This window comes from Perissodus microlepis, chromosome 11, assembly GCF_051167445.1.
Source record: "Perissodus microlepis isolate ML-2025 ecotype Zambia chromosome 11, ASM5116744v1, whole genome shotgun sequence".
Lineage (NCBI taxonomy): Eukaryota > Metazoa > Chordata > Actinopteri > Cichliformes > Cichlidae > Perissodus > Perissodus microlepis.
The window spans coordinates 28,799,727-28,825,290 of record NC_140471.1 but is presented as its reverse complement, the minus strand read 5'-3'; the positions used below and the strand labels follow the sequence as shown (position 1 = coordinate 28,825,290).

Sequence of the window (25,564 nt, the reverse complement as noted above, 5' to 3'; positions counted from 1 at the left end):
TTTCAAGAAATAACTATGATAACAGCATTTCTGACGATATAGAAAAATATATATTATGCATCTAGCTTGAAGACAGCAGCATTTATAAATGTAAGAAAATGAATGTTCGAACCTTCTTTTCCAATGAGGAGTCTGGGTGTTGTTTCCCTGGAATTTTTAAGTATAAAATAACACTAAATTTAGAATAAACTAAATAACCATGTGACTCTGCAGGAGCCTGAACCAATATAGGCACATAATAAAGCTCAAAAATATTTTCTACCTGGGGTGTTGTATCTTAGATAGAACATTTTAATTGGTCGTTTAAATCCACCATTTGCCTCTATTATCAGAAGGACCGCAACTGGTGAATACTCCAGGCTCTTTGTTTAGTTGGGTCGCACATCACCAGCTGCAAGTTCCTCCTCCTGTTTTCTTGCATACTTTGCTGGGAACTGTGCTCTGCTGTCTATTGTCCCTTTTCTGTGTAACTCATCATCGAAGTCGCCCAGCTCTAACTCATCTCTCAGACATGCCCGGACTTGTCTCTTTGTGGGAGGACGATATTGGGGGGAAGGGAATTATGGTCAATATGATATGGCACAGACTTACATTAAATGCACCGGTTTAAATCGGTACAGTCTAAAGCAGTCTGGATACACTCTGTACATGCGAAATATTATTTTGGAGGCTGTAGATTTTATTGCTATTGAATTTCCACTGTGCTGTGTATCAAACTGGTTAAAAGGCATATATGTGCCATCTGTGCCATCATGAATTCACAGTAACGAGTCGTTCTATTTCTAATCAAAATATATGAATTATTTAAATGTAATTAGTTATTCATACAGAATTATGCTACTTAAATGTATTTCTTCCTCTTTAGGCATGCAGTATAAGACTTCTGACCCGATGCCCAGCAGAGGGACTTCCCATTACAGTATGTACTTTATTTTCACATAGAGAAAAAAAAAGTTTCAGATAACCCTTTATGAGCTGGAGCTGGATAGCACAACAAGGACTACTGAGAACATCACAATATTGTGATGGAACTGAAACTAGTGGCGGTATCCACTACAGGCTGGGATGTTAGAGTAGGAGTTAAAGTAGATAACGGCATGTTAAATCAGTATTAGCGGATGTGGGCTCATTCCTAGTGGTAAAGCCTTATAATTTTGTATGATTTAGCACATTATATTGCGTATTAATATCATTTCACATAATGTATTTATTCCCAGTGGGTCTGCCAAAGCCGATGGATCCTCATATTTGATTATTGAACTGCAGATTTAACATTCTTGGTGACGCAACCCTCCGATTTTTCCGTGCCGCACTCGTAGTTCACTGAGACTGGGTTTGTCTCCTCCTGGTCTCAAATCGTAGATTTGCGAGTCAACAACATCCGACAAATTCATAACTGCGCAGTTTTGCAGCGGGTACTTAAAGGTCAGTTTTGCTACTGAAAAATGTAACGCCGTTTTTTGGCGATCCGCCTTTCTGTGATGATTAATATTTTTGTTATACAAATATATTTAAAAGTGAGAGAGAGGGCGAGAGAAGAATTACGCCCACGTTACGTACCCCGAGATCGCCCCAATCCCATAATCGCAAACTTCAAAAAGAAAAGGCGCGCACTCACTCGCATTTCAGGAAGTGGCCACCCGGTGCGCGCGTTTACAAGCCTGTCAGCCCGATTAACAGATTTTTATTAGGTTGCCATTATCCCACCGCTTGGATCCTCGAACTTTGAGCCAACCACATAAACCCACCGTCTGACATCCCAGCTGTTCCTCCCTGAGAGCCCGGGCCCCACGTCCCATCAAGTTGGAGAGCAGCAGCGCTACCGATCCAGACAGTGAATGTAAGAGGGCAGCAGTGCACATAAATAATAGTGAGGCTGTAAAACTTGTAATCCGTCCTGCCACCCTTTGTTAGTCGCTACATAAGCCATACATACATGCATACAACTATTTAAATACCGGCAATCATTTGGGCAAATATCAGAAATCCCTTTTTGGCACAGCGAGTGCGGTCGTTGCAGTATTTCTTTAATAGAATGATAGATGTCGCTGGACAAAACCTCCACATCAACACGATTCGTAGAAGAAGTCATAACCGGAAGTAAAGGAACAGCGAAGTTTTGTTTTGAAAGGGGGCGTTTGAGTAGTCCAAAAAGCACGCACTTATAGGACTTTCCCTTTCAAGGGGGAAATATTTACGCTGCCGTGATTTCCAAAGTTTGGAGTAGTTTGTAGTTGTGTTAGATGCTTCTAGGAGTGACTTTTTATTCAGAAACAGAGGGCAGATGATCAGAAAGGAACGCGTCACTGACGAACTGGAAAGCTTGTGAGCGCAGTCGCGGTTAACCCATGTTATAGCCGAGCCCCACTTATTTCTTGCAAAACTGGTATTTTGAATAAACAGCAGAAATGGTCCGAACGGAGTTTCCCCCGGAAATGTGCACACATTGAGCACAAACGAGCAACCTCTATTTGTTGAATCTGTAATAAAAGCCGAAGTTAAATGTTTGTCAAAATACAGCTAATAATTAAACTGCTTTAGTGGGTGAGATTATGAATGTAACAATATATTACAGCTGGGGAAGAAAAAAAAATACACCAATGCGCGCTTTTATACACTTGGCAAACTAAGAGTATCTTAATTATGACAGAGGCTTAGTTATATGATGATATGTTTCATGTTTATATGGTGAAACAGTTTGTAGCAATCCTGCGCTCTGGGTATAAAGGGCTCGATATACCCTCACATACAGTGACACACTCTCAAAGTGAAGTTATATCTGCTGACCCGAGTCACGCTTTGGTGTCCTTTCTGCTGGTCCTTCACCTCTCAGTTTTCTAACCTTGCTGCAACTTGGCAGATAACGTGAATCTATTATTGTGTCATTTTTCAATTTCAATTATATATCAATACAGAAACTTAATTCCAAGATTATACAGAATTAGATGCTACAACAGTTTGAATAGATCAGCCTTTCTGGAGGCAAAGACATTGCAGGGTGTTTTCTTTTTTAAGTATTTTTCAACCCACAGAGTCTCACGTTTTCAAACTGTCGTAAGCTCTCCCTCTGTATAATTTGTGAATCTCTAAACTTCTGTACTAATAGACTATATCACCAAAAGTTTTCACTCATCTGCCTTCACTTCCACTTTGTTATAATACCACCACTAGATGACTGTGTAATATTTAGTAGCAAGGAAATTTCATGGCTGGACTTGTTGCACAGGTGGGATCCTGTCATTCAGTCTACATGACTAGGTGGCTTTTTTACACTGGTGCCCACAGAAGTGATTGGAACACCTGAATTCAATGATTTGGATCGGTGAGTGGATACTTTGGGGAGTATGGTGTATATCATTAAAGTGGTGTTAAAAGCAAACACGATAGTAGCTCATGTCAGGTTACAAAAATCAAGAGGTGCATGCCAGCAGATGTGACGACATATTTGTCGCACAGTGCCATGCACTGGGTAAAAAAAGCTACTTTACACTCTAATGCGGACACGAACAGCTGGGGACCCGATGGCCAAATAGTCATTCCTGTTATACTTCTTTGACATAATGGATAACAACAATAATTATATTTTAGCATTAAATATATTTATGTAATTTATTTAATAATAATCAATACTGTTAAGTTACTGCAGCTGCAGCATAAACCTTACACTGGGTGATGATCCAATAAATTACTTGAGTACTGTACATATGTGTAATAGTAAATTTCTGTATTGATGTAAATGTATTAATACATTAAAGATGAAGGTACATTTTTAAAAAAAAAGAAAAGAAGATAAGACACTTAAATTCCTGATTCAATCTTAATTTGTCTTTTCAGATCCTGGCCGTGGACCTACTGGATTGATTTTAATGGCTGGTTTGTATAAATTATGATACTAACCTATGACATATACAATAGTCACTTAACAATGAAGTTAAATTGCCAAGAGCCGGGTTTTGCTGACCTTGACTGAACAACAGCAGTCTGTAGGTTTTTTTTTCTTCTTTTATTTCATAGTTCTCTTCCTGATTGCGATTGGATCACTGTGATCTTCTGAGTAAGTGTGATTTTATTTTAACAAAACTTTCATCTTAGAAACACAACTTCCTTATATCAGGTCCCTTGAATAAGTTCATGAATGACTAAAGCTATAGACCAACCCCCCAAAAATATTTCACACCATTTAATCCATTATACATTTTAATACAGTTCCCCTATCTTAAAATAGATGATTTTATTCTTTCCCTTTAGTGCTGTAAGAAAAGCTTTGTGATATATTTGAAAAAAAAAACAACACAAATTCTCAGTCCCAGTAAATCTTGAATTGGAGAATATTTTTAGTTCAAATATTGAAAAAATGGAAAGGGGCTACAAGCAGACTGTTTTGTGGTTCTTTTTTTTTTTTGGCTAAATGCATTTTCACTTAACACACTTCTCTCTTTTTTCAAACAGGACTTTGGATCTTCAACATTTATCCCTCAGCATGAAACATCGTGCTGAAACATCATTTTTTTTACTCATAGATACTTACTTTCTGTCTTAAAATGTTTTTAACTTTTTAACAGCAAAATGGCTAAATAGGATGTGTTTTATTGCATATGCTTAAGCCCAAAGAAGTCAACTTTTTTTTAGAAAAACAATTTCCATAATAACTGGTTATTTTTCTGTAAATCACCTTCATGCTTATTTGGCTTATCAGACTTCAGCTTTACTTGACAGCAAATAATTATGTTTGAAACGCATCTACATATCTGGCCTTAATTATAAACACATCTGCATATCAAGCTGCATATGGTTCATGTTCTTTTTCATAACAGACACTGGAACAGAATATAATGTGCTCAGTTAATAATCAGAAGAGTGTACATCATGGGAAATCCCTCAGCTGCTAGGGCTTGCAGGATCAGTGCTGCCATTTCACTGTGGCAGATGTAGTGTATTTTGTTCCCATACCTATATTTTTGCTTAAAAAACTTTTAATGGACAGTTATATGAAATGTTATTTTTTTGTCAGAACGCCATAAAGACAAACATCTTCAATTTATGGTCTCTTTCAGTTAAACCTGGTAAATCAAATTTCAAGATTCCCACGGTCTGATAAGACTTTAGTCTTATTATATGTATAGAAGCTCTCTGATCCACAAGCAAAACCTGGACTGTGAAAGCAAAGTGTTGAAAAACAGGGAACAATGAAGTCAAGATAAGAGCTGAGCCTTCAAAATGAAGTCACTTGTAAGCAGTCACTTCTGACATTTATAGGTCTATTCCCAAGCAGTAAAGTTAAAGTTCTGTACAATGGTAGTGTAGAAACTAGACTTTTGTTTGTTTGTTTTTCTTTTCATACTATTAAGCTAATTTTAATGTTCTAAATCACATAAAAAGCGCCCGCCCCCACGAAATAGGTCACGCTCTCTCTCTCCCACAACTTGGATTTAAAATTAACAAACAGCGCTTTCATGTCGTTTATCAGTTTCTAGACTGTACCATCTAGACGGTGGGTAAAACACGTAGCGTACTTCCTGGTTAAAATGTCACTTTAGCGAACGCAAAATGGGCAAAGACGTAAAGAAAACGCCTTTTTTAAAAAATAAAAACTTGGCCATTTCTCACGACTAGGTTTCTGTAGCGAAATTAATGCGCCGTCAACCGAAAAATTCAGCAACCACCTGTAAAACAACGACTTACACACGTCCCCGTTTTTCGCAACCTGTCTCTCGGCATACACCTGCGGGGCGTTCGGGTCCTCCCAAGTCTACAACACACAAAGACGCAAAATGGAGGTGTTACTATCTGTCTGAGGAAAATTACATGTACCTGAATACGTTTTTGTTTGTATATTTTACGAATTAAAAATACTTAAGTCTACCGAGACCGCGAGGAAGCAAGATTAAACATGTTCTGGACGATAATCTTCGCCGCTCTAATGGCGACAGGTAAGTTGGCCTGTATTTGTCAAACAGGGTGGGGGCCGGGAAAACTTTGATATACAAACCGCCTTTCTAAATACTCTAGCTTTTCCAAAATTATAACTTTTTGTGGGTATTTTTCTTGTACTGATGGCTTGAGGTCTTTTAACGTTTGTGTTTTGGGGAAAAACGTTTTTTAAAAATTGACAACAAGGATTTTGAGACAACCTGTTGGGACATAAAATTAAAATGGCTCTTTCTTCTCAGTAGTTTTTAATATAATGCACTCGCAGACAAACAAAAATAAAATAAAAAATAGATTAATATGAATAAAACAATTTATGAATCCTATTTTCAAAGTAATTATTTTGTTATTATTATTATTACTGATATTGTTATTATTCGACATATTTACAAAAAACAAACTTTTAGTTGAAAAAACGGGTAGAAAAGTTTTGGTTTTTTTTTTTGTTTTTTTTGCTAAATACACCTTTTTGAAGCCTTGTGGGTTGGTGTTGGTTTTATTTGTAAACTTTAAATATTGGGGAACTGAATTTGATTGAGAGGAAGCCGAATTGGTATCCAACGCATAGCCTTTGGATAAAATAATATAACTCATAATTAAGTGCAGTAGAAATGCAGATGAAAGCGGAGGGAGCTGAGTAGTTTTTGTATGATGTTGCATACTTATAAACAAAAACTTCCACTATAACTCATGTGTGGTGAGTTATAGATTTAAGGCTTGTTGAGGGCTGCATACGGGCCTTACTTAGGGCTGTATATAGTAAACCTGCAGATTGTGTGTTGAATTATAATGTCACTATCACTAACTAGTCAACATCTTCAAGTATCACATACTTGGATAAAAAAGTATTTGTTTTTTTTTGACTAACTGTAAAGACATGACATAGAGTTCAAAACTTCCTTTAATTGTAGTTCTGTGCCATCATAATCTAAAGCTGTAGTGGTTGGAGCTCATGCAGCCAGACTCATTACAGATGAGGTGACTCATTACATGTACTCTCGGTGATACTAGAAGTGAAGAAATGGTGTTTGGCTCCTGCCATGCCTTTGGGGAATACTAGAGGATGTAGGATGCCTTTTTTTAAATGTCAGAAACATGATCATGATAATCACAGCAATAATACATAATTTGTGTCAATCTTCATTGTTAACTTATATTTTTGTTTTCTTTCTAGAATCCACTATGGGTGTATCAGTTCAATGTCCTACCAAGAGGTATGTCGTCATTCTCTTCCAGCCTGTCACCCTTACCTGTCAGTATCAGACAACGGCCACTCAGCTCCCTATTGTAACGTGGAAGTATAAGTCTTACTGTCGGGACCCGGTTCAGGCTGCACTCAATCCCAGCAGTGCAGACAACATTCTGTCTCAAAACAACCCCAACTATAACCCCACCATTGAGTGTGCAGACAACCAGAGGACAGTGCGAATAGTGGCCTCCAAGCAAGGCACTGCAGTTACCCTTGGCCCTGAGTACCAGGAGCGCAAGATCAGCATAATCGGCAGTAAGTTGGTTAATTAATACACTGAAATCCTATTAAGATATGTAACAGCCTTGGCACGACATGTTAGTCTGTAAGCAGTACCAAAATGTTGATGCTGTTCATCTGGACATAGCATTTTGAAAACTTGGATGAGTGATGAAATATTTCTTCCACTTAAAACGCTACATGCAGATAAACAGCTCAACATTTTGGGATTTCCTTACCCGGATGCTTGAGCATGAATCAAGATGTCTGTCAGTAATTCCTTCTTCTGTTGTAATTAATCTGGAAAATGCGTAAACACTGCGAGGGTGTACATTTAATTTTCCTAAGGGGCCACAAGAGAAATTGGGTCTGTTGTGGAAGGCCATACCAATAACATTTAAAAAGATTGAATTAATATTGAGCAGAATTGAGTTCAGTTTAATGGTGGGGACCCTTCACAACAGTGCCAGGTTCTCATTTAGCCACCTGAGAAAATAAATTGCCTGTCTCTGCAGTAGTTTCACATAGGGCTGTGCGATATGACCAAAATCTCATATCCCAATATAAGACATCTATCGTCCCGATAACGATATAAAGCACAAAAAAATTAACATTTTCTGTAAATTCTGTGAATCGCGGGCAGCTCGACTCGTGAAGTGTTTCCAGCTGGGTGTCATGTACCTGGAGTCGAGTGTTTGAACCGATGCATGAAACGATATATTTTTAGACATAAGTTGTAACGGCCGCCGTTTTCTTTGAGTATTTATTACACGGCGTGCTGCAGGGAAAAGCCTGTTCTAACGTTTGAGTCTAAGGTTTATTTTTTAGCATCTGGCGGCTCTTTTTTCCTTCTCATCCGTAAATACTCTGCATACTCTTTCACGTGATTCAGTTTATTTTGAAAAGTCTCAACAGGATCTTGAGCTTTATTGTGAAAGGTGTATGTGGAAAATAAACAAGCGGACACGCAATGGTTTTACCATCGTTGTTGCTAATGACAAAGCATAAAAACAGGCGCTTGTCCATCCGTAGTGTGTTTAAATTAAATATAAGAGAAAGAGAGAACTATAAGAAATCAATATAGCCACTACAGTGACCATCAAAACGATGAAACATAAACGTTTCATTTGTTTCGTGGTGTTGCAAAATATAGCGTAAAATGAAACATAGATGTTTTTATATCGTCATCCGATATATATCGTTATATCGAACAGCCCTAGTTTCACATTACATGAGAGCTATATATCACTTTTTTCTATTATATGTTCTGTTCAGATGTACTGAATTTGTATGAGAAAAGAAAGAATACTAATGTAAAGAATCTTACTGTTCTGTAGTCTTAAGTCTTACTATTCAAAGATCTATCTGTCTATCCATCCCTCCATCCATTTTCTTCCGCTTATCCGGGGCCGGGTCGCGGGGGCAGCAGCCCAAGCAGAGAAGCCCAGACCTCCCTCTCCCCAGCCACCTCCTCCATTTTTTTTCCAGGGGAACACCCAGGCAATCCGAGGCCAGCAGAGAGATATAATCTTTCCAGCGTGTCCTGGGTCTGCCCCAGGGTCTCCTCCCGGTGGGACATGCCTGGAACACCTCACCCAGGAGGCATCCTTGTCAGATGCCCGAACCACCTCAACTGGCTCCTTTCAATGGAGGAGGAGCGTCTCTACCCTGAGCCTCTCCCGGATGGCTGAACATCTCACTCTATCTCTAAGGGAGAGGCCAGTCACCCTTTGGAGGAAGCCCATTTCTGCCGCGATTTTGTTCTTTCGGTCACTACCCACAGCTCGTGACCATAGGTGAGGGTAGGGACATAGATCGACCGGTAAATTGAGAGCTTCACTTTTACACTCAGCTCTCGCTTCACCACAACAGACTGGTACAGTGTCCGCATCACTGCAGCTGCCGCACCAATCTGTTTGTCGAGCTCCCACTCCCTTCTTTCGTCACTTGTGAACAAGACCCCGAGATACTTAAACTCATCCACTTGGGGCAGGAACTCGTCCCTGACCCGGAGTGGGTACTCCACCAATTTTCTGGCTGAGGACCATGGCCTCAGATTTGGAGATGCTGATGCTGTGAACCATTCCAAGGCGAGCTGGAGGCCAACAAACCCACATCATCCGCAAAAAGCAGAGATGAGATCCTGAGACCACCCAACTGAAAGCCTTGCACCACTTGGCTTTGCCTAGAAATACTGTCCATAAAAATTATGAACAGAATCGGTGTCTTTGTCAAAGATCTATTTCACTCTTATTTTCAATACAAAAGGGATGGCATATTTCAGTCCAATTGTTTGTTTGTTTGTTTGTTTGTTTGTTTGTTTTCAAACTGATTTGAAACATGGGTATTTTTGATGGGCTCACTCATTTTCTCATAAGTTGAACAGTGCTGCTAGGTTGCTGCTCTTTTTTTTGATAAATCTCAGGGTAATGAATTGCTAATAACAATAGTCTGTAGCTGTACTGTTTATTTGCTGTACGTTAGAGTGTGCTGAAGTATGATGGGCACTGAGTAGATATAATTCTAGAAAAAAATCACAGTAAGGTGATGGATATGAATTCATTTCAGTTCAGGTTTATTTATATTGCAATAAATCACAAGGCAACTCAAGGTACTGTTAACTCCAAGATAAAGACCCCACACTATTCAGAAGAAAACCCTAAGAAACAGACAATCCTCTTTGGGCAACTACCTGATAACAAGTGAAAAACTTCCTTTTAAAAGAAAGAACCCACGAGCAGAACCAACCCAGCTGCCCTGCACGTGCCCTGTGCCACGACCAGTTGAGTGCTTAGTCATAGCTGGATACCTGACTTGCTGGGGCCTTCAAAATGAGCAATGGAGTCTTAAAAAATATTCAGTGGTTTAAAAAAAGTAAAAAAAAAAATTCTAATGTTTTAATTGATTTGACTGAGTCAATTAAACCACATACCTCTTGAGGGTCAGCTTGAATTTGGTAGTGTTTGGTAGTGAATTTGGTAGTAGTTCATGTATTTGAGGGTCATCTGGTAGACCCACAGTTTTTGAATAACAACTATCGAAAAACAATGACAAAAAAATGTACTAATATTAATTGTTACCCATAGATGCAGACCTGAATATCGCACAGACTGCATGGGGAGACAGTGGTGTCTACTTCTGTTCTGTCATCTCTTCTCAAGATGTTACAGGAAATAGTGAAGACTACACAGAGCTCCTTGTACTGGGTAAGTTAATTCCATTTATAGCCACTGCATTCAGGTACAGGTGTACTCTATGCAGACACTTCTTCGTTTTGCTTTCAATTTCTTTCCCCCCACCCACAATCTTGTGCTTACACATTAGAATATTTGAGAACAAATGCACAAAACCATTGACGTGACAGATTTTTCAAGTGGCTGAAAGTATAGGAGGGTATTTATCACAGGTTGAGTTCTTAAAGGGTTTTTAGAGTCACAGGTTGCAGGTAACAAAAGCAGACCACATAAAAATAATTGTGGCTTTGTCTTTCTTTCACAGAGAGAAAGTCAAATTCTACTGACCTCCTGCCTGGCATTGACTTACTGGTAATGGAAGGTAGTACAAGCCTCTTGATATAGCTCAGTCACGTTTCAGTCCCACAGTAGAGGCGTATGAACTATCAGGTTTAACCTTAAAGAACAGGAGCGTAACAATGAGGTTGGAGTAATGAGTAATTTCTTGCAGGAGTACAATTGGCTTGTGTGCTTTTTTTAAAAACATAACCACTCTTGACTCATTTTGCTAGAAAAAATTATCTGACACATGATAAATTCCTTTTAAGGTCACACTCCAGAAGTGCCTTTACATATAGATAGAAACTGTGACTCAATTTGAAAACAGGCTGCTATATTTAAGGGTCAGACATCATGTTGTGGGTAGAAATATAGGTTTATGCACTGCTCTGCTTTACTTGCTGTTTACTGGCATCCTTAATATCCCATTATGCTGTTATCTGCCTTTGTTTCTTTCTTTAGTGTGACTCAATTCACATGTTTGCATATCTAACTTTCAGTGTGGGTACAGGCAGCCTGTTACCAAAGTACATTCAGCCCTCATTCCCTTTTCTGTGTACACAGCCCTATGTTTTTCACACTGCTAACAGTTTGCATTTTAGTTGATTCATTTCAATATACAGTGTCTTTCTTCTCTGTTGTTTTTTTTATTAGCTGCATGCATAGACTTGTGAACCGGCTTTATCGGTTTAAACCTTTTAAAAGTCACCATGGTTGCCAACATGTGTTGTTTATGTAAATGACAAAAATGGCATGTAAGTCTTATCTTGTGGAACTGTCACGTCTGTTATGACTGTTATTGTTAAGATGCATTTACATATACAGTATAAGTGTTTTCTGTTGTTGATGTAATACACAAATAAAGGAAATGTGGACCACTGTAGCTGTAGTTCAGGTTCACATGAATTTCATGTGTTTTTTTTTTCTCCTGGACTATGTCAGCAATTGAAGAAGAAATGTCAAATCTTAAATCTTTAAATAAATGCATTTAATTGTTGGTCTTTTGCAGACTGGCTCCTGGTTGTTTTGGTGGTCCTTGGCTTCTTTCTGCTGGTCCTCTTGATTGGGATTTGCTGGTGCCAGTGTTGTCCACACACCTGCTGCTGTTATGTCAGTTGCCCCTGCTGCCCGGATCGCTGCTGCTGTCCACGAGCATGTAAGTATCAAACGGAAAAGCCAATAAAATTGTGCATAACTAACTTTAACCACATTTATTATTACTGTTTAATCCCATTTTAGACTCAAATGCGTCTGTTCCATTGAGTATCAGTGCATTTTGAGATCATAATTTTAATAGTACAGCGTACCATTCACTATAGGGAGAGTTCTTGTACGCCAGCTTGCACAAATTTGTGTGTGGGTCTTTTTTTTTTGAGGGGGGGGGGGGGGGGGGGGTTGAATTTTTTTCATTGATGTATTGGTCACATTGTTTTAGTAACAGTGATTTTATGTCACTTGTTTTCACTATGTCTGTTTCACACACATTACACACAGTTAGATGGTGGGAAGTGGATGAGCATTCAGCTTTAAATTTATTGCAGGAAGCCTGACCCCCAGAGGCTTTATTAATTAAATTTCCATAACTATGTTTAAAATGTAAATATGATCCTAAAGCCAGGAAACGGTTAACTTTAGTTTGGTTTCCTATCGAGACAACCCTGAACAAACTGGAGGGGAAAGGTTTTGGGGGTGCCTCCTAGTCAATTTTGCCTGTTAGCAAAAGAAAAAAAAATTAAAAAAGAGAGAAAAGAAAATGACTGTGAGCTTATTTTGTGGTGGGAGCCTATACTAATAAATCAAACAGAGGAAACATTTTGACTTCTCTTTTAGTAGAGTGCGTGTAATGCTCAGCCAACAGCATCATCTTGTTAACATATTTTAAAAGCTAACTGGACTTCAGGTACTGAAATACTCAACTGGAAAAGTCATTTTCTTTTAGATTTTTTTTTTTAAAACAAGTTTAAGGTAATGCATTACTGTTTCAGCCCTCATTTGCATGTTTGTCAGCCAGACTGTTTTCCCCTCCAGTGGGCATGGTTTTTAAAGTACACTGACTCAATGGGAAGTTGGGGTATTTCCTAAAAGGGTTAACAGAATACCTCTATTTATTTAATGGAAAGACAGTAAACTGTTATCTGTTCTGTTTTAACTCTCAACCGAAAAATCACAAATTTTAAACTGCTAATAATTTTACAGTCTCCAGCAGTTGATGTCATCTTTCACCAACATGCTTAAAACCAACTCTGTTCCATTGTCTTGCAGTGTATGAGGCAGGAAAAGCAGTAAAGAAAGGTATGGGGAATCAATATGCTTCCACCCTCTATGCTCAGAGTATGTATGGTCAGCCACCATACATGCAGCCTGGTATGCCTCTACTTCCTGTACCTAATGGGGTTGGAGCCCAGCTGCCTCAGAGTGGTTACGGTCATGAATATGATGGTGCTAGCTCAGGTAGGTGATACAAATTACAAACCTGAAAGTTCACAATGATTACTTTCTGTTGCAGTTTTCATAATGTGTTGTACTTCTGCAGCCATGAGTAGGAAAATTCAGTTAACTGTTGAATATGAGTTTCATAATAACAACGCAGAGGTTTTTACTTTGTGCAGAGATTAGCTTTGTGGAGTGCTTGTTCAAATTTGCTTTGTTTTTGTTCTCTATGTAGTGGGACACGGCTCCCAGGTACCTTTGCTACGTGAGCAAGACCGAGGGGACAACAGTGAGTAGAGTGTGTGTGTGTTGGGGGGAGGAATTAACCCACCCACACCCAAACAGGTGTACAGTACACTGCGGTGTGAATGTTTTTTTTTGTTTATGTGGGTGGGGTATTTCTTTCTTATCAGTATTATCTCTCAGATTTGAGGAATTCCCTCACTTGACGTGGTAAATTATGAATATAAACCAAATTTAAAGTGAGAAGATACATTTAAAACCTCACCTCACCTAAAACTGATTCTTTGCATTCTTACTCTCATCTTACTTTGATGTGGTTATGTTCACATAACTAGTCGGATTCCACCCACAATGTATGTGTGCATTTAAAAAAAAAACTGTATTTGTGTGACACAGCTGCTTAGTCTGTTCACATTTTTTTTATATACGTGGATATTTGTGTTTGAAGTTCTCTTTTAAATGTAAAATTGATAATTTGATTTTGTTATATACATTTATTAAACATTTTATTATATTTTAGGATTTTATGCATGTACTTTTGGAAGAGCTCAAATATCTTAACACCACTTTAAATCTGTAGAACACCTTTTGATGCATATTAGCTTAGCATGTTGCTAGGCCAGTATGCTTCATCTACTTCGTTCAGGTCTCACTGTTGCATGACTGTCTTTATACATAAAGTTATATGTAAAATAAAGATTAGCAGTGAATTGTATCTAATGCAAATAATTTTGTTTTCCATGCGCTGAGAGCAGAATTGTGCTGTCAAAGCTTATATTTACTCTAATGTTGCAATACTGACAAAATTCTAAAGATTTTATAGTTCTCTTAGTTCCTCTAATAGCATCATGCTGACTCTGGTGTTTCTTCACCCAGAAAAAAAATATCACTTTTGGTAAAAAAGTTTTGTAAACAAAACATCTTTGTTGATTATACTCTTAATCAAATCTCAATAATTTACAGCTTCTCATAAACAAAGCAGCGCACATGAAAGAAAAAAAAAACAATGTATGACAAGCCTGTGCAATAAAGGGATTTCAACTTGTCACAAATATGAAAGCATTTTTTGATGGTTTTGATAAGAGTATGCAAATATTGAAAGAAGCTGAAATCATTCACTATATTTGAACTTATTTTCCTCACTTCAGCTCGCAGTGGTTTTCGAATCCAGGTGGACCCTGACGGGAACGCAACGCGTGCCATTTACTATATGGAGAGGGAGCTTGCCAATATGGATCCATCCAGGCCTGGCAACTATCAGCGCTGTAACTGATTGCTTCCTATTATTCCTGTGTGGCAGACTATATTAGATTCTGTAGCTGGAAGTCCTATATACATTGATTGGTTGAATTTTGGTTTAAGTGCAGTAATCTTTATTAAACAGGGATAATATATATTAATACATGAATCATAAAAATAACTGCAGATAAAAATCTTAACTTCGGTTTTTGTCCTCACAATTTGGTTAAATAATACAGTAGATTATGATTGTTGAAGCCAGTAATCGATAACAAGATTCAACTGAAAGTCAGATAAATGTAAATGCTAAATTAACTCCAAGATTTTCTGTCTGACATGAGTCTGACACAATTAAGCCAAATGGTAAATATTCTTTGTTTTTTTAATTAATTAAAATACTAATAGTTCTGCTCTAAACTGACATAGCTGCCTATCTAATAGTTTTTGTGGACTGATAATATATAATGGTCATATAATTTAAGAAGACCATTTTCTCTCTTCCTGAGATAGATGTATGTGTATATATATATATATATATATATATATATATATATATATATATATGAGAGAGAGAGAGAGAGAGAGAGAGAGAGAGAGAGATATATATATATCTCTCAGACAGAGAGAGACTGCTTGTCTTACTCTGGAATTGTGGTTGTGATGGGGAAAAACCAGTATGTGATGTCATGTGTTTCACGTTTCATTTGTCATTACCACTTTCCGCACTTGTGGTTTGTAGCTGTTAAATGTTACCCAGAAAACAATATGTCACAGGAACAAATTTTAACATTCTGCAGTCATGAACGTGAAAACTGACTGCATTTAGTAATACAAAATAAAATTACCGTATTTTCCGGATTACAAAGCGCACCCGAATATTAGCCGCACAAGCTAAAATCAGGGGAAAATCCTGTTTTGTACATACATTAGCCGCACCTGACTAAAAGCCGCAGGTGTTTCAATGTTGACTTATCATATGTAAGAGAATATGCACAAAGCGAATTGTCAGGAAAGAGATGGCTGTTTGGAGACACATCACTTTTATTAATATTTTGAAAAACAAGTTATGGTTACATATTTGCATAACTTTTTAGGTATATGTACAAGTACCAGTAATTACAAGTACGAAACATGTACTGTGCTGCATAAACGAGTAACAAATGTAGTACATAACAATAACCTACAGCACACCAGAAAAATAGATTCGGCCTACCTTTTAGGCTCAGGTGCAGTGACACGGCTTTAACAAGAAGAAAAGTCAGTCATTCACCACCATCTTTCTCTTCTTCCTGCGCACTAAAACCACCAAAGTCCTCTTCTCCAGTGTCGGAAACGAACAGGCTCAGGATGGCTTCGTCATCCACTCCCCGCTTCTCTCCTTCGTTGTCACTTTCAAAACCAAACAAATCCTCGTTGTCAGTGTCAGAGTTGAACACCCTCAGAAGGGTCGTGGCGGTGTCCTCCTCTCCATCATGCAGCAGTCCAGCCCTTCGAAATCCGTTGGTGATCGTGGATGTTTTCACACTTTTCCACGCTGTCAGAATCCACTGGTGGTGTTGGGCATAACTTGCTTTTCGCAAGTTTATCGCCGCTCATCATCCACGCCTCCCACTGAACGCGTAGCGCTACTTTGAAGTTTGTTTTTCGCGCTACTTCGTACGGCACTACGTTGCCTGGCGGACGGACACTACAACGTAGTGCCGTACAACAGCGGAACAAACAAAACAAATCCTCTTACAATATCACAAAAATCATGGACAATCCATAGAAAAGCCGCACCTGACTAAAAGCCGCAGGGTTCAAAGCTTGTGCAAAAAGTAGCGGCTTATAGCCCGACAATTACAGTACATAAATTACAACAATTGTTACTGATTGTGGCCCATTGATAGCTGCAGAGCTTTCATGTTGTTACTTTTCTGATCCTTCTACTAAACTCAATTTTATTTCCTCTGACCTGCATTTCTTTTTCAATTTTCCTGTCTCAGTGGACAACATGACTGAAGTCAGTTCCTTGCACGACAGTAGTGGATCTGAGCCTCGAAACCGCGGAGGTCGTTCCCAGCCGCCGCATCTCCCCACAGTGTATGACCATGATGAAGCTATGAGCACCATCAGCAGCGTTTCCCAGCAAGGCCGCCGCCGTGATGATTACCCGCAGCAAAGAGGAGGTTACATGGAGAACCGCGTACGTTCCCGCTCGATGGACAATCTTGACGATATTGGACGGCGATACCCCAGAGACGACTACCCACCACAACGCCGCCCAGACTCCAGAGGAGGAAGAGGGTGAGTGTTAGTTTCTCGAGTAACCTCCTTGTTGCCATCATCACATCATTTAGCAGAGTTTTTTTCAGCATAATCTGTACCATGTGCAGCATCATTGAAGTTTCACAGTAATTGTCTTAGTATAAAGATGAACCATGTACATACATGGAGAGACATGTGCAAATTGTTTAACTGAAATGTTCAGTCACCCACACATAGTGTCAGTTCAACAGCAACCTTTCAGTATCACAATGTTATCACTTTATCAAACTTAAATATATAAGAATAAATTAGATATCTTGGCACAGAAATTCTAGCAGGTCTTGTGTCATTTTTGTTCAAACAATCAACTATGTCTGCCTAGTTAAGCCTTGGCTCAAGGTAATTTCCAAATGTGTTTCATCAGAGTGAAGGGAATTGTAAACTAATTTAGCCCGATGACAAAGTGCAGCTGACAAATTTGCCCTAGTTTTTTTTTTTTTTTTTTTGTGGTTTACATCTTCGGTGATGCATGTACTTTCCACGCAAGCTCACTAAAGAAAGGATCCATATTAGCATATTACACCATTTACCTTTCGTCATCGGCTTGATGTTCGAAGATGTGTGCAGCAAGTCATTTAGTAAAGTTTCACAGAGATTTCAGACATCACTGTTAGTCATAAGCTCAAAATTTATTTCTTTGTCGTGTTCTCAGCACTCAACACCTTCAGCGCACTAATTGTTGTTGGGCCTTGGTACCCAATCTCAAACTTGATGTCCTTCCCCCCCACCCCTGTCCATAGCATTTGTGTTGTACCTCATTGATCTCTAGTTGTGATATCAGTTGCCTCGTCCAGATGTTGCACTGAACTACTAGTTGTTTCACAGTTAGTCTAGATGTCGGGTATAGAAGATTCCATAATTCCCACATCTTCTTCATGTAACCTCTTCTGCTGGGATTGTGTAGTAGCATTCCGACAGCTCTGTGGTCTGCACCCTTGTACCTTCATGCTCCTTTGTTCTTTGAGATGTAATGTATATATTTCATATGGAAGCTGATATTTAAATAAACACCTAAATTCTTTTCATATATGAGAGATGTGAAGGGGTCTGGAGAAGGCATGGAGGACATTATGGTGTCTGTAACATGATTTGGCATGATGGTGGTGGCTCAATGATGGTCAGGGGAGGCATATTCATGGAGGAATGCACAAGCTCTACAGGCAAGGCAACTCCCATTAGGTATCGGGATGAAATCCTTGGACCCACTGGCAGACCCTACACTTTTGCAGTTGGTCAGGGTTCCTCCTGCTGTATAAAAATACTGGCCTCATGTGGCGAACGTATGTAGACAGTTCCTGGACAATTAAGTAATTGATACCATTGCCTGGCTCCACACTTGCCTGACTAAAATCAAAGATCATCGTCCTCAACATCTCAGTGACATTATGTTTCAATCCATTTGACGCCACCATTTTGCACGCCAGACTGTCCAGGAGCTCAGTGATGGCCTGGTCCAGATCTGGGACGAGATCCCCCAGGACACCATCAGTCTCATTAGAAGCATGCCCTGAAATTCTCAGGCATACATGCAAGCACATGGGGACCATACAAACTACTGAGTACCATTTTGTGTTGCTACAATGAAATTTCAACAAAATGGACAAACAAAACTTTTTTGGGGTGTGTTTGAATTCAACCCTCTGTAGGTTGATAATCGTCATTTCCATCAAGCGATGTGGTTGGTATTGTTTCACTCCTAGCACATTATCCAGTCTAGTATGTATACCCAGTTCTGTATACAGATCTAAAGTTTTCCTTTAGTTTTTTTTTTTTTTTTTGAGCAAAGAAGATATTTATATGTAATGTTGATAAGACCTACGGACATTTGGGAACCATAACCTCCATGCCATGTGGAGTCTCAGTATCATGAGTAGTTAACCTGTTACCAATTACAGATGCAATGTTTGGTTGTAAACATCACCTGAACTTTAAAGTGAGACTTGGAACACGACAGTAGCTGAAAACAGTTCAGCAAATTCAATGTGCTGTTTTGTGTTTCTTTAGCTCTGATGATGGGTGGAGCAGCAGCGCACGGAATGGCTATGATCGTGACTATGATGACCGCAGACGTCGTGACTACTCCCCCGATCGCCGGAGAGGAGAGGGTGGAGCCTACGGGGATCTCCCAGGACGGCGCAGCCACAGTCGTGACGATCTAATGGATCTGGAGAGGGATCGCCGGTATGGTGGTGGTGCAAGGGGCGGGCGCGAGGATTACGATGACAGTTTTCTACGAGAAGCCATGGAGAGGAAGAGGATGGGTGAGCAGCAGAGGGCGCGGAGCCAGGAGCGATTGGACAGCGAGAGCGACCGCTCAGATCGGGGGAGGGGGGCACGTGGGCCACCTCCACTACCTGTGAACCCACCCTCTGGAAACCCTGGCCGGCACAATGACTACCCGCCTCCACCACCACCGCCTTACAGTGAAGATGAAAAGAAAAGCAACCTCCGCAAGGTGAGTCACAGAAGTTGAGATTGCTGTAAGTGTATTGGTTTGATGATAATCTATGTTCTTACTTCTTATGAAAAGGCAAAAGTCAATACTGAAATTACTCTATTAATACATCTTCAGGGCCAATGACACATTGCTTGTTTTTGATCAAGAGAGTCTGTTTTAGTTTATTGGGTGAGTTAATGAGTTTTCTTGTTTTGCAGAATGGAGCTGTGAGTCGGGAGAGCCTGGTTGTGTGAAATAAAAACCTAAAGAGAACAAAGTACAACAAGGATGCAGCATTGATCTTTAAAAAAACAAGAGAGCGACTGTAAATATTTATTGCACTGCTAATTTGTTATGTTGATTTAAAAATGTCATAATTAGTAAATGTGATTGTATGCTTTTCTAACATGGAAGAGGTTTGCCTTTTCATGTACACAATATTTTGGCTGCCACAAGTGCCTTACAGTGTACATAATTTTATTTTTAGATAGTTAAAAATATCTCATCTCAACAATTAAACATATTCAGAAGTTTTATATAGTTTCATTTAGCTGATGCAGGTATTAATGCAGTTTTATGGATGTCTGTTGTTTTTGCATTTGTGAAAAGTAAAGTGACTTTTTTATATGAATCTGTGTGCATTTAAAGGAATTTGTCTAGCTTTTTTGTTATTTGTCGTATTATTGTGTTCACTCGTTTTAGATTCCTCGTTGAACAAAATACTCCAGAGACTTTCTAACACTAAATTGCAATTTTAACCTTCAGTATGTTGTACATAGGCATCTGGAAAAACATCTTAAAACTGCAAATATTCATTTTGATGTGTTGAAATCTAATTTTAAAATAAAGATCTTTTTGCCAGGCCACATTGTTTGAGCTAAAAGTGTTTCACCACTAGATGCCACCATCTTGTTAGTATGCTGAAGCAGTGATGCTGTTTTAGTGCAGCATTTTCTCTGTCCAACAATTATTAATTCCTATTAGATTTAGAAATGTTAAGACTTTGATCAACCTTGCTTGTTGTTCAGTAAGAGATGATCAAATCGAGATTATTATTTATTTGTACCATTGGGAATTTAGTACTGGATAAGTATTTTGGTTTCTCCCTCTTTTAAAAGAAGAAATGTTAAAAACTATCTTCTTTGTCATTGTATTTGTTATGATATATTGCTACAAACAGAAGCAAAGGTACAGTGTAAACAAAACCATCATTTTCTTTTTTTTTTTTTTTAAAGAAAAAAAGATATAGAAACATGATTTAAGATCATACCAGTGTGTGTGTGAGGGACCTATTCAAACATCACAAATCACAGTGTTGAATAATAATCCAGACTTTAGTCATTGCCTCCTTGGCTGTCTCAACATAATTGAAATGTAGACTTAATAAAGATAGGATTTATTTCAGAGGTGTTGCGTCATCTTTCAGATATGGTATTATTTCAGTTGCCAGTGGCTCCTCTGACGGTTGCTAAATATAAGTTAGAATGTCTGACTTGTAGGGGCATACCATAGGTTTAACATAAGAAAAGTGTCAAGTTTCAGTTGTCCGATCTTAAAGTGACGCAAGCTGGGGGTCTGCAGTCTTTGCCTCCTTCACCTAAAAAAAGATTTCACTACGAGTAAAAGGTAAGAAGACCGAACCAACTTTTATGTCAGATCACCTGAATAGATTCTATAAAATAATCTCCCTGTTCTACAGGTTTCTGGATTTCTGCCACTTTGTGTTTGTCCCTACTTCATGGGTGATGTATCCTCCTCACACTACGTCCTCCTAGCTGTTCAGCAACACACTGAGGTTCCTTAAGGGTGTTTACAGTGGCCAAGGTTTGTGCAAATGATCCTCCTTTGATCACAGTGTCAGATGTCAGAGTGGTTACGTGCTTGCGGCAAGAAGTCATGTTGAAATCTTTGTTGCCATATTTGGTCTCTTATCACTTAATGAGAAAATGTAATTCTGACAAGTAAACAATTTGTCACTCTGAATGAGAAGTGGTGTTTTGATGCAAGTTTTGCCAGGCCTTCCAACTTGGTGCTAAAGTTAGACAAGATCCAAAGCCTCTGTGTAGGGTTTGTGGTGCTTTTGCTTTTTGCTTGTCTTTTTTCCCCCCAATTATTAGCTCTCTGTGACTGCATTATCAGTGACTCAGCTGCTGCATTTTCTACAGATTTGGTAATTTAAAAGTATTTTAAAACAGTGAGAATACCTAACATGTGACTGAGAGGGAGGCAGGGGGAATGGTGAAGATGCCAGTTAGTAAAGCCAACGCACAGTGAATAGAGGTGAAGAAGTGAGTGCAGGTAAGATTGAGGGGGTTGAGGGCAGTGTCAGAGTTAAGGATGCAAAGATTTTCAGTGGACGTGACCTCAATAGGCAGGGTGAGAAATGAGTATATCAGAGGGACAGCTCAGGTGGAGTGTTTTTGAGAGATAGTTAAGAAAGCAGGTGGTAGGGATAGAATAAGATGGATAATCTGCTGTGGGGACCCCCACACAGCTGAAAGATGAAGTGCACATTCTAATGTGAAGGTGTTTTTTTGTTGTTGTTTTTAACTCTGTGAGGGAATCTTAAATCCAGAGAAAATCATGAATTACAGTTTTAAGGTAAGATCAGTAAACTCTTCTGACGCAATGGAGACTGCTTGCCTCAAGCAGCTAATTGAGCAATACGAAGTAATTTACAGATATATACATATGTATATGTAAAATTGTAAAGTTTTTCATTCAATATAATAAACATCCTCACTTTTCAGACTTTTAATTATCTGCAGACTTTTAACCATATTCAAACATCTGCCACCATTGCTTTAATTGGGATACACAAAACAGAACTACTTAAACTGCAAACCATATTACAGTTGTGATGCTACTCATGGTTTCTTTTCAATACTGAGATCCAGCTTTGAGAAAACCAGTTACATGCACAGTAATCTCAAGAGAAGCAGTTCAAGTTCATCAGATGGAGCCGCTGCATATTAGTAAAAGCACGCAATATAAATGTGTTATAGCTTGTTTATTTAAGTACTGTGACAAAGATGGGTACAATGGAGGTAAGAAAAGAACAAAACATACATTTGCTAACCAGGAAAACAAAACGTGTATATATATTACAACCCACAAGAAACAACATGTGGGCTAATTTATTGGTCAAAATGTAATTCCTATGCAGAAAGTGCACAACTTACTTTGACTTTTCCGCTTTCTTTTTAGGTCTTAGTGCATTTTAACATGTGTAACTTTACATGTTTTAAATTATCTTGATATTCTTTCTCATATCTATGAAAAAGTGAGTGTTTTGTAGCCTGTTTTAAATGTTTTTCATGCTCTGCCTATGTTCTGTATCTCCAGAGGTCTTCCAGAGGCAGTTGGCTGGCATTTTTGTCTAAATCCAATAAGCAGAATATTCATATTACACCCACATCAGGCACACTTGACATGGCAGTAACAAATGATGCTAATGTGCATTGTTTGTTATATGTACAAAATGCTCCGGTGGAGAAAACTCTGAATTTTAATTTCCATTTATACCACTTCACTACCAGTTTAGTAATATTTGTTACACTAGACACTTCGGACACATCATTCAGTAAATATCTGGTCTTTATGAGTCCTGATAGATGATCAAAGCTAAAGACAGTAGCAATCATCCGTGCTACACATCTGACACAACTCCTCTAAATAAAATAAGGCTGGCTGGTTTGTGAATATATGTGAATACAGTTGCAGTACAGTTACAATCATTTAAGTCATTTAAGTTGCTTTGTAAGTTTTTGTTTTTTGTTGTTCCTGTGGTAATAACTACATTTTACTTTACTTGCCACAGTCTTTTGCAGCATCATAACTGGAAGGGAAGCAGGGGTCCCACTGTTGATAGGACAACACAGTTTGTAGAGCAACTTTTTGTTCACTTACTGTTTCGACTATGCTTTCTTGTGCTGTGAGGGATTATCACTGACGCTTTGGATGTCAAGGACACTCCTATTACAGTGGCTTAGTCAACTTGACTCAGTGGTTGGCCTGTTCGCGACCTGTCTGATAGGTTGACCTATCCTGTTTTATGCTCTGGTGATCGTAATGTTGGCGATTTTGCTATATTACCATATCTTAACCCTCTACAGCATAGCGTTGCCCTGAGGCAACTAACCACATTTTCATGCCTTACACTGGCCCTTCAAAAAAAAAAAAACACTGTTTTTTTTTCTTCTTTCAAATAATGCTACCAGACACATCTCTTTCCAATAAAATGATGAGTTGAAGGTGGTGTGACTTTCATTTTTTGGGGGGAGGACCCCTTTCTGCAAGCTGCACTACACGAGAGACATCTCCATTAGGAGGCAAGATAAAGATCACTATTTTACATGTTTATAGTGAAATAAGTGCATGAATATGTTAAGAAGCATATTTGATTGTTTGTTCTACTTTTTAAAATTTATTTATAGAGTAAAACTGTTAATTTTCATTCGTTGCCTCAAGGCAACACTGCGCAGTTAGCCCATTTTTTTCAGGCAATATAATGCATTTGCATATGTGTGTAGAGATGTGTTTGTGTGCATTTATATGATCATAGTCAATGTTTTTGTACTTTACAATCTACTCATAATTATGTAATACCTTTTAGGGAAGGAAACCAAGGGAATGTGCACTTCCTGTCCTCAGAAAGTAAGAACAGTGAGCTTTCAGGGAGTGACATTGAAGTAGAGGAGTGGATCCCTGAATGAGGTTTGCGGGACACTTAGGAGCTCAGGGGTCAGTTGGTAAAGTAACTGTGTCTGTGTGTGTGTTAGTGCCCACATAGCAAGCAGGTCTGGCCAGGATCTGGTATCAAGTTGGCACTGCTGGCTGACTTCTGGCATGATAAGACGTATGTCATCCAGATATGGGACAGGCCTGGCATAGATGGCACTGTCTATGCGATGACATGCCATATCTGGCTTGATTGTGGCTTGGTTTATGTGGCCCAGGCCTATAGAAAACAGGTCTAGCCCAGATATGGCATCAAGCTGGCACTTCTGACTGACTGGTGTTTTGGCAGAGTGTATGTCAACCAGATGTGTGCCAGGTCTGGCAATGACGCCACTGTTTATGCATATCTCAGGTGGTAGAGCAGGTTACAAACTGATCGGAAGGTTAGTGGTTCGATCCCTGGCTCCTCCAGTCTGCATGTCAAGAGTGTGAACGTGTATGAATGTAGTTAGGAAGCACTCAGTTAAGCGGAAGTGGGTGAATATGGCATGTTGTATAGAGCACTTTGAGTAATCTGGGTGAGTAGAAAAGCGCTATATAAAAATCAGTCCATTCACTGTCTGAACAGAGTTTCGGCATGTTACTTTTGCACTGTTTTGCATGTTCTGGCACATGTTGTTATTACATGGCTTGATTAAGGTACACATTAGGATGAAACTGTTCTGGGCCAGCACAGGGCCAGCAGTGTGTCTACAACTGGCCCGTGGCTGCACACCACCTACAGATGGCCCACATACCGCAAAGAATGCCGGCCCTTTGGTGGCCCAGACCTGGTTTGCCAGAGGTAATCCACACATGGGCCAGGACAGGACCACTAGTGTGTCTGAAACTGGCCTTGTGCTGGCCCATGTGTGGGCCACCTCTTGCAAACCAGGTCTGGGCCACCAAAGGGCCGTCATTCTTTGCGGTATGTGGGCCATGTGTAAGCACATTGTGTGGGCCTGATCCAGGCCATACCAATTTTGCTGTGTGGGTGTGTGGTTGTGTATTACTTATTGTTGTAGGGACACAAATTTGTTTACACGATCACATTGTGAGGTCTCGCCTACTTTATGAGGACAAATTGCAAGGTAAATCATTCAATTTTAGGGTGAAGGCTTGAGTCAGGGTTAGGGTAAGGTTCAGGCAGGGACTTGTGATGGGTAGAGTCAGGATAAGTTTCCAGGAAATGAATGTAAGTTAATGTAATGTCCCCAAAAGTGATGGAAACACAATGTTTGTGTTTGTGTGTGTGTGTGTGTGTGTGTGTGTGTGTGTGTG

General features: G+C 39.2%; 1 protein-coding gene across 3 annotated transcripts; it reads left to right on the top strand.

Annotated features, from left to right (window-relative positions):
• Positions 1-1,727: 1,727 nt before the first annotated feature.
• On the top strand, positions 1,728-20,430 carry lsr (lipolysis stimulated lipoprotein receptor). 3 transcript variants are annotated; one of them, XM_084943899.1, is made up of 14 exons: positions 1,728-1,840; positions 3,835-3,873; positions 4,015-4,054; positions 4,450-5,930; positions 7,103-7,432; positions 10,483-10,602; positions 10,895-10,951; positions 11,918-12,064; positions 13,171-13,359; positions 13,574-13,627; positions 14,730-14,846; positions 16,806-17,106; positions 19,132-19,582; positions 19,783-20,430. In XM_084943899.1, the coding sequence occupies exons 4-14, from the start codon at positions 5,891-5,893 to the stop codon at positions 19,816-19,818; spliced, it is 1,842 nt and encodes a 613-aa protein (XP_084800025.1). In that variant the 5' UTR covers positions 1,728-1,840; positions 3,835-3,873; positions 4,015-4,054; positions 4,450-5,890; the 3' UTR covers positions 19,819-20,430. The 3 variants fall into 3 exon arrangements, with proteins under 3 accessions (XP_084800025.1, XP_084800027.1, XP_084800026.1); XM_084943900.1 differs by lacking the exon at positions 1,728-1,840 and adding an exon at positions 2,126-3,322; XM_084943901.1 differs by lacking the exon at positions 10,895-10,951.
• Positions 20,431-25,564: the final 5,134 nt, after the last annotated feature.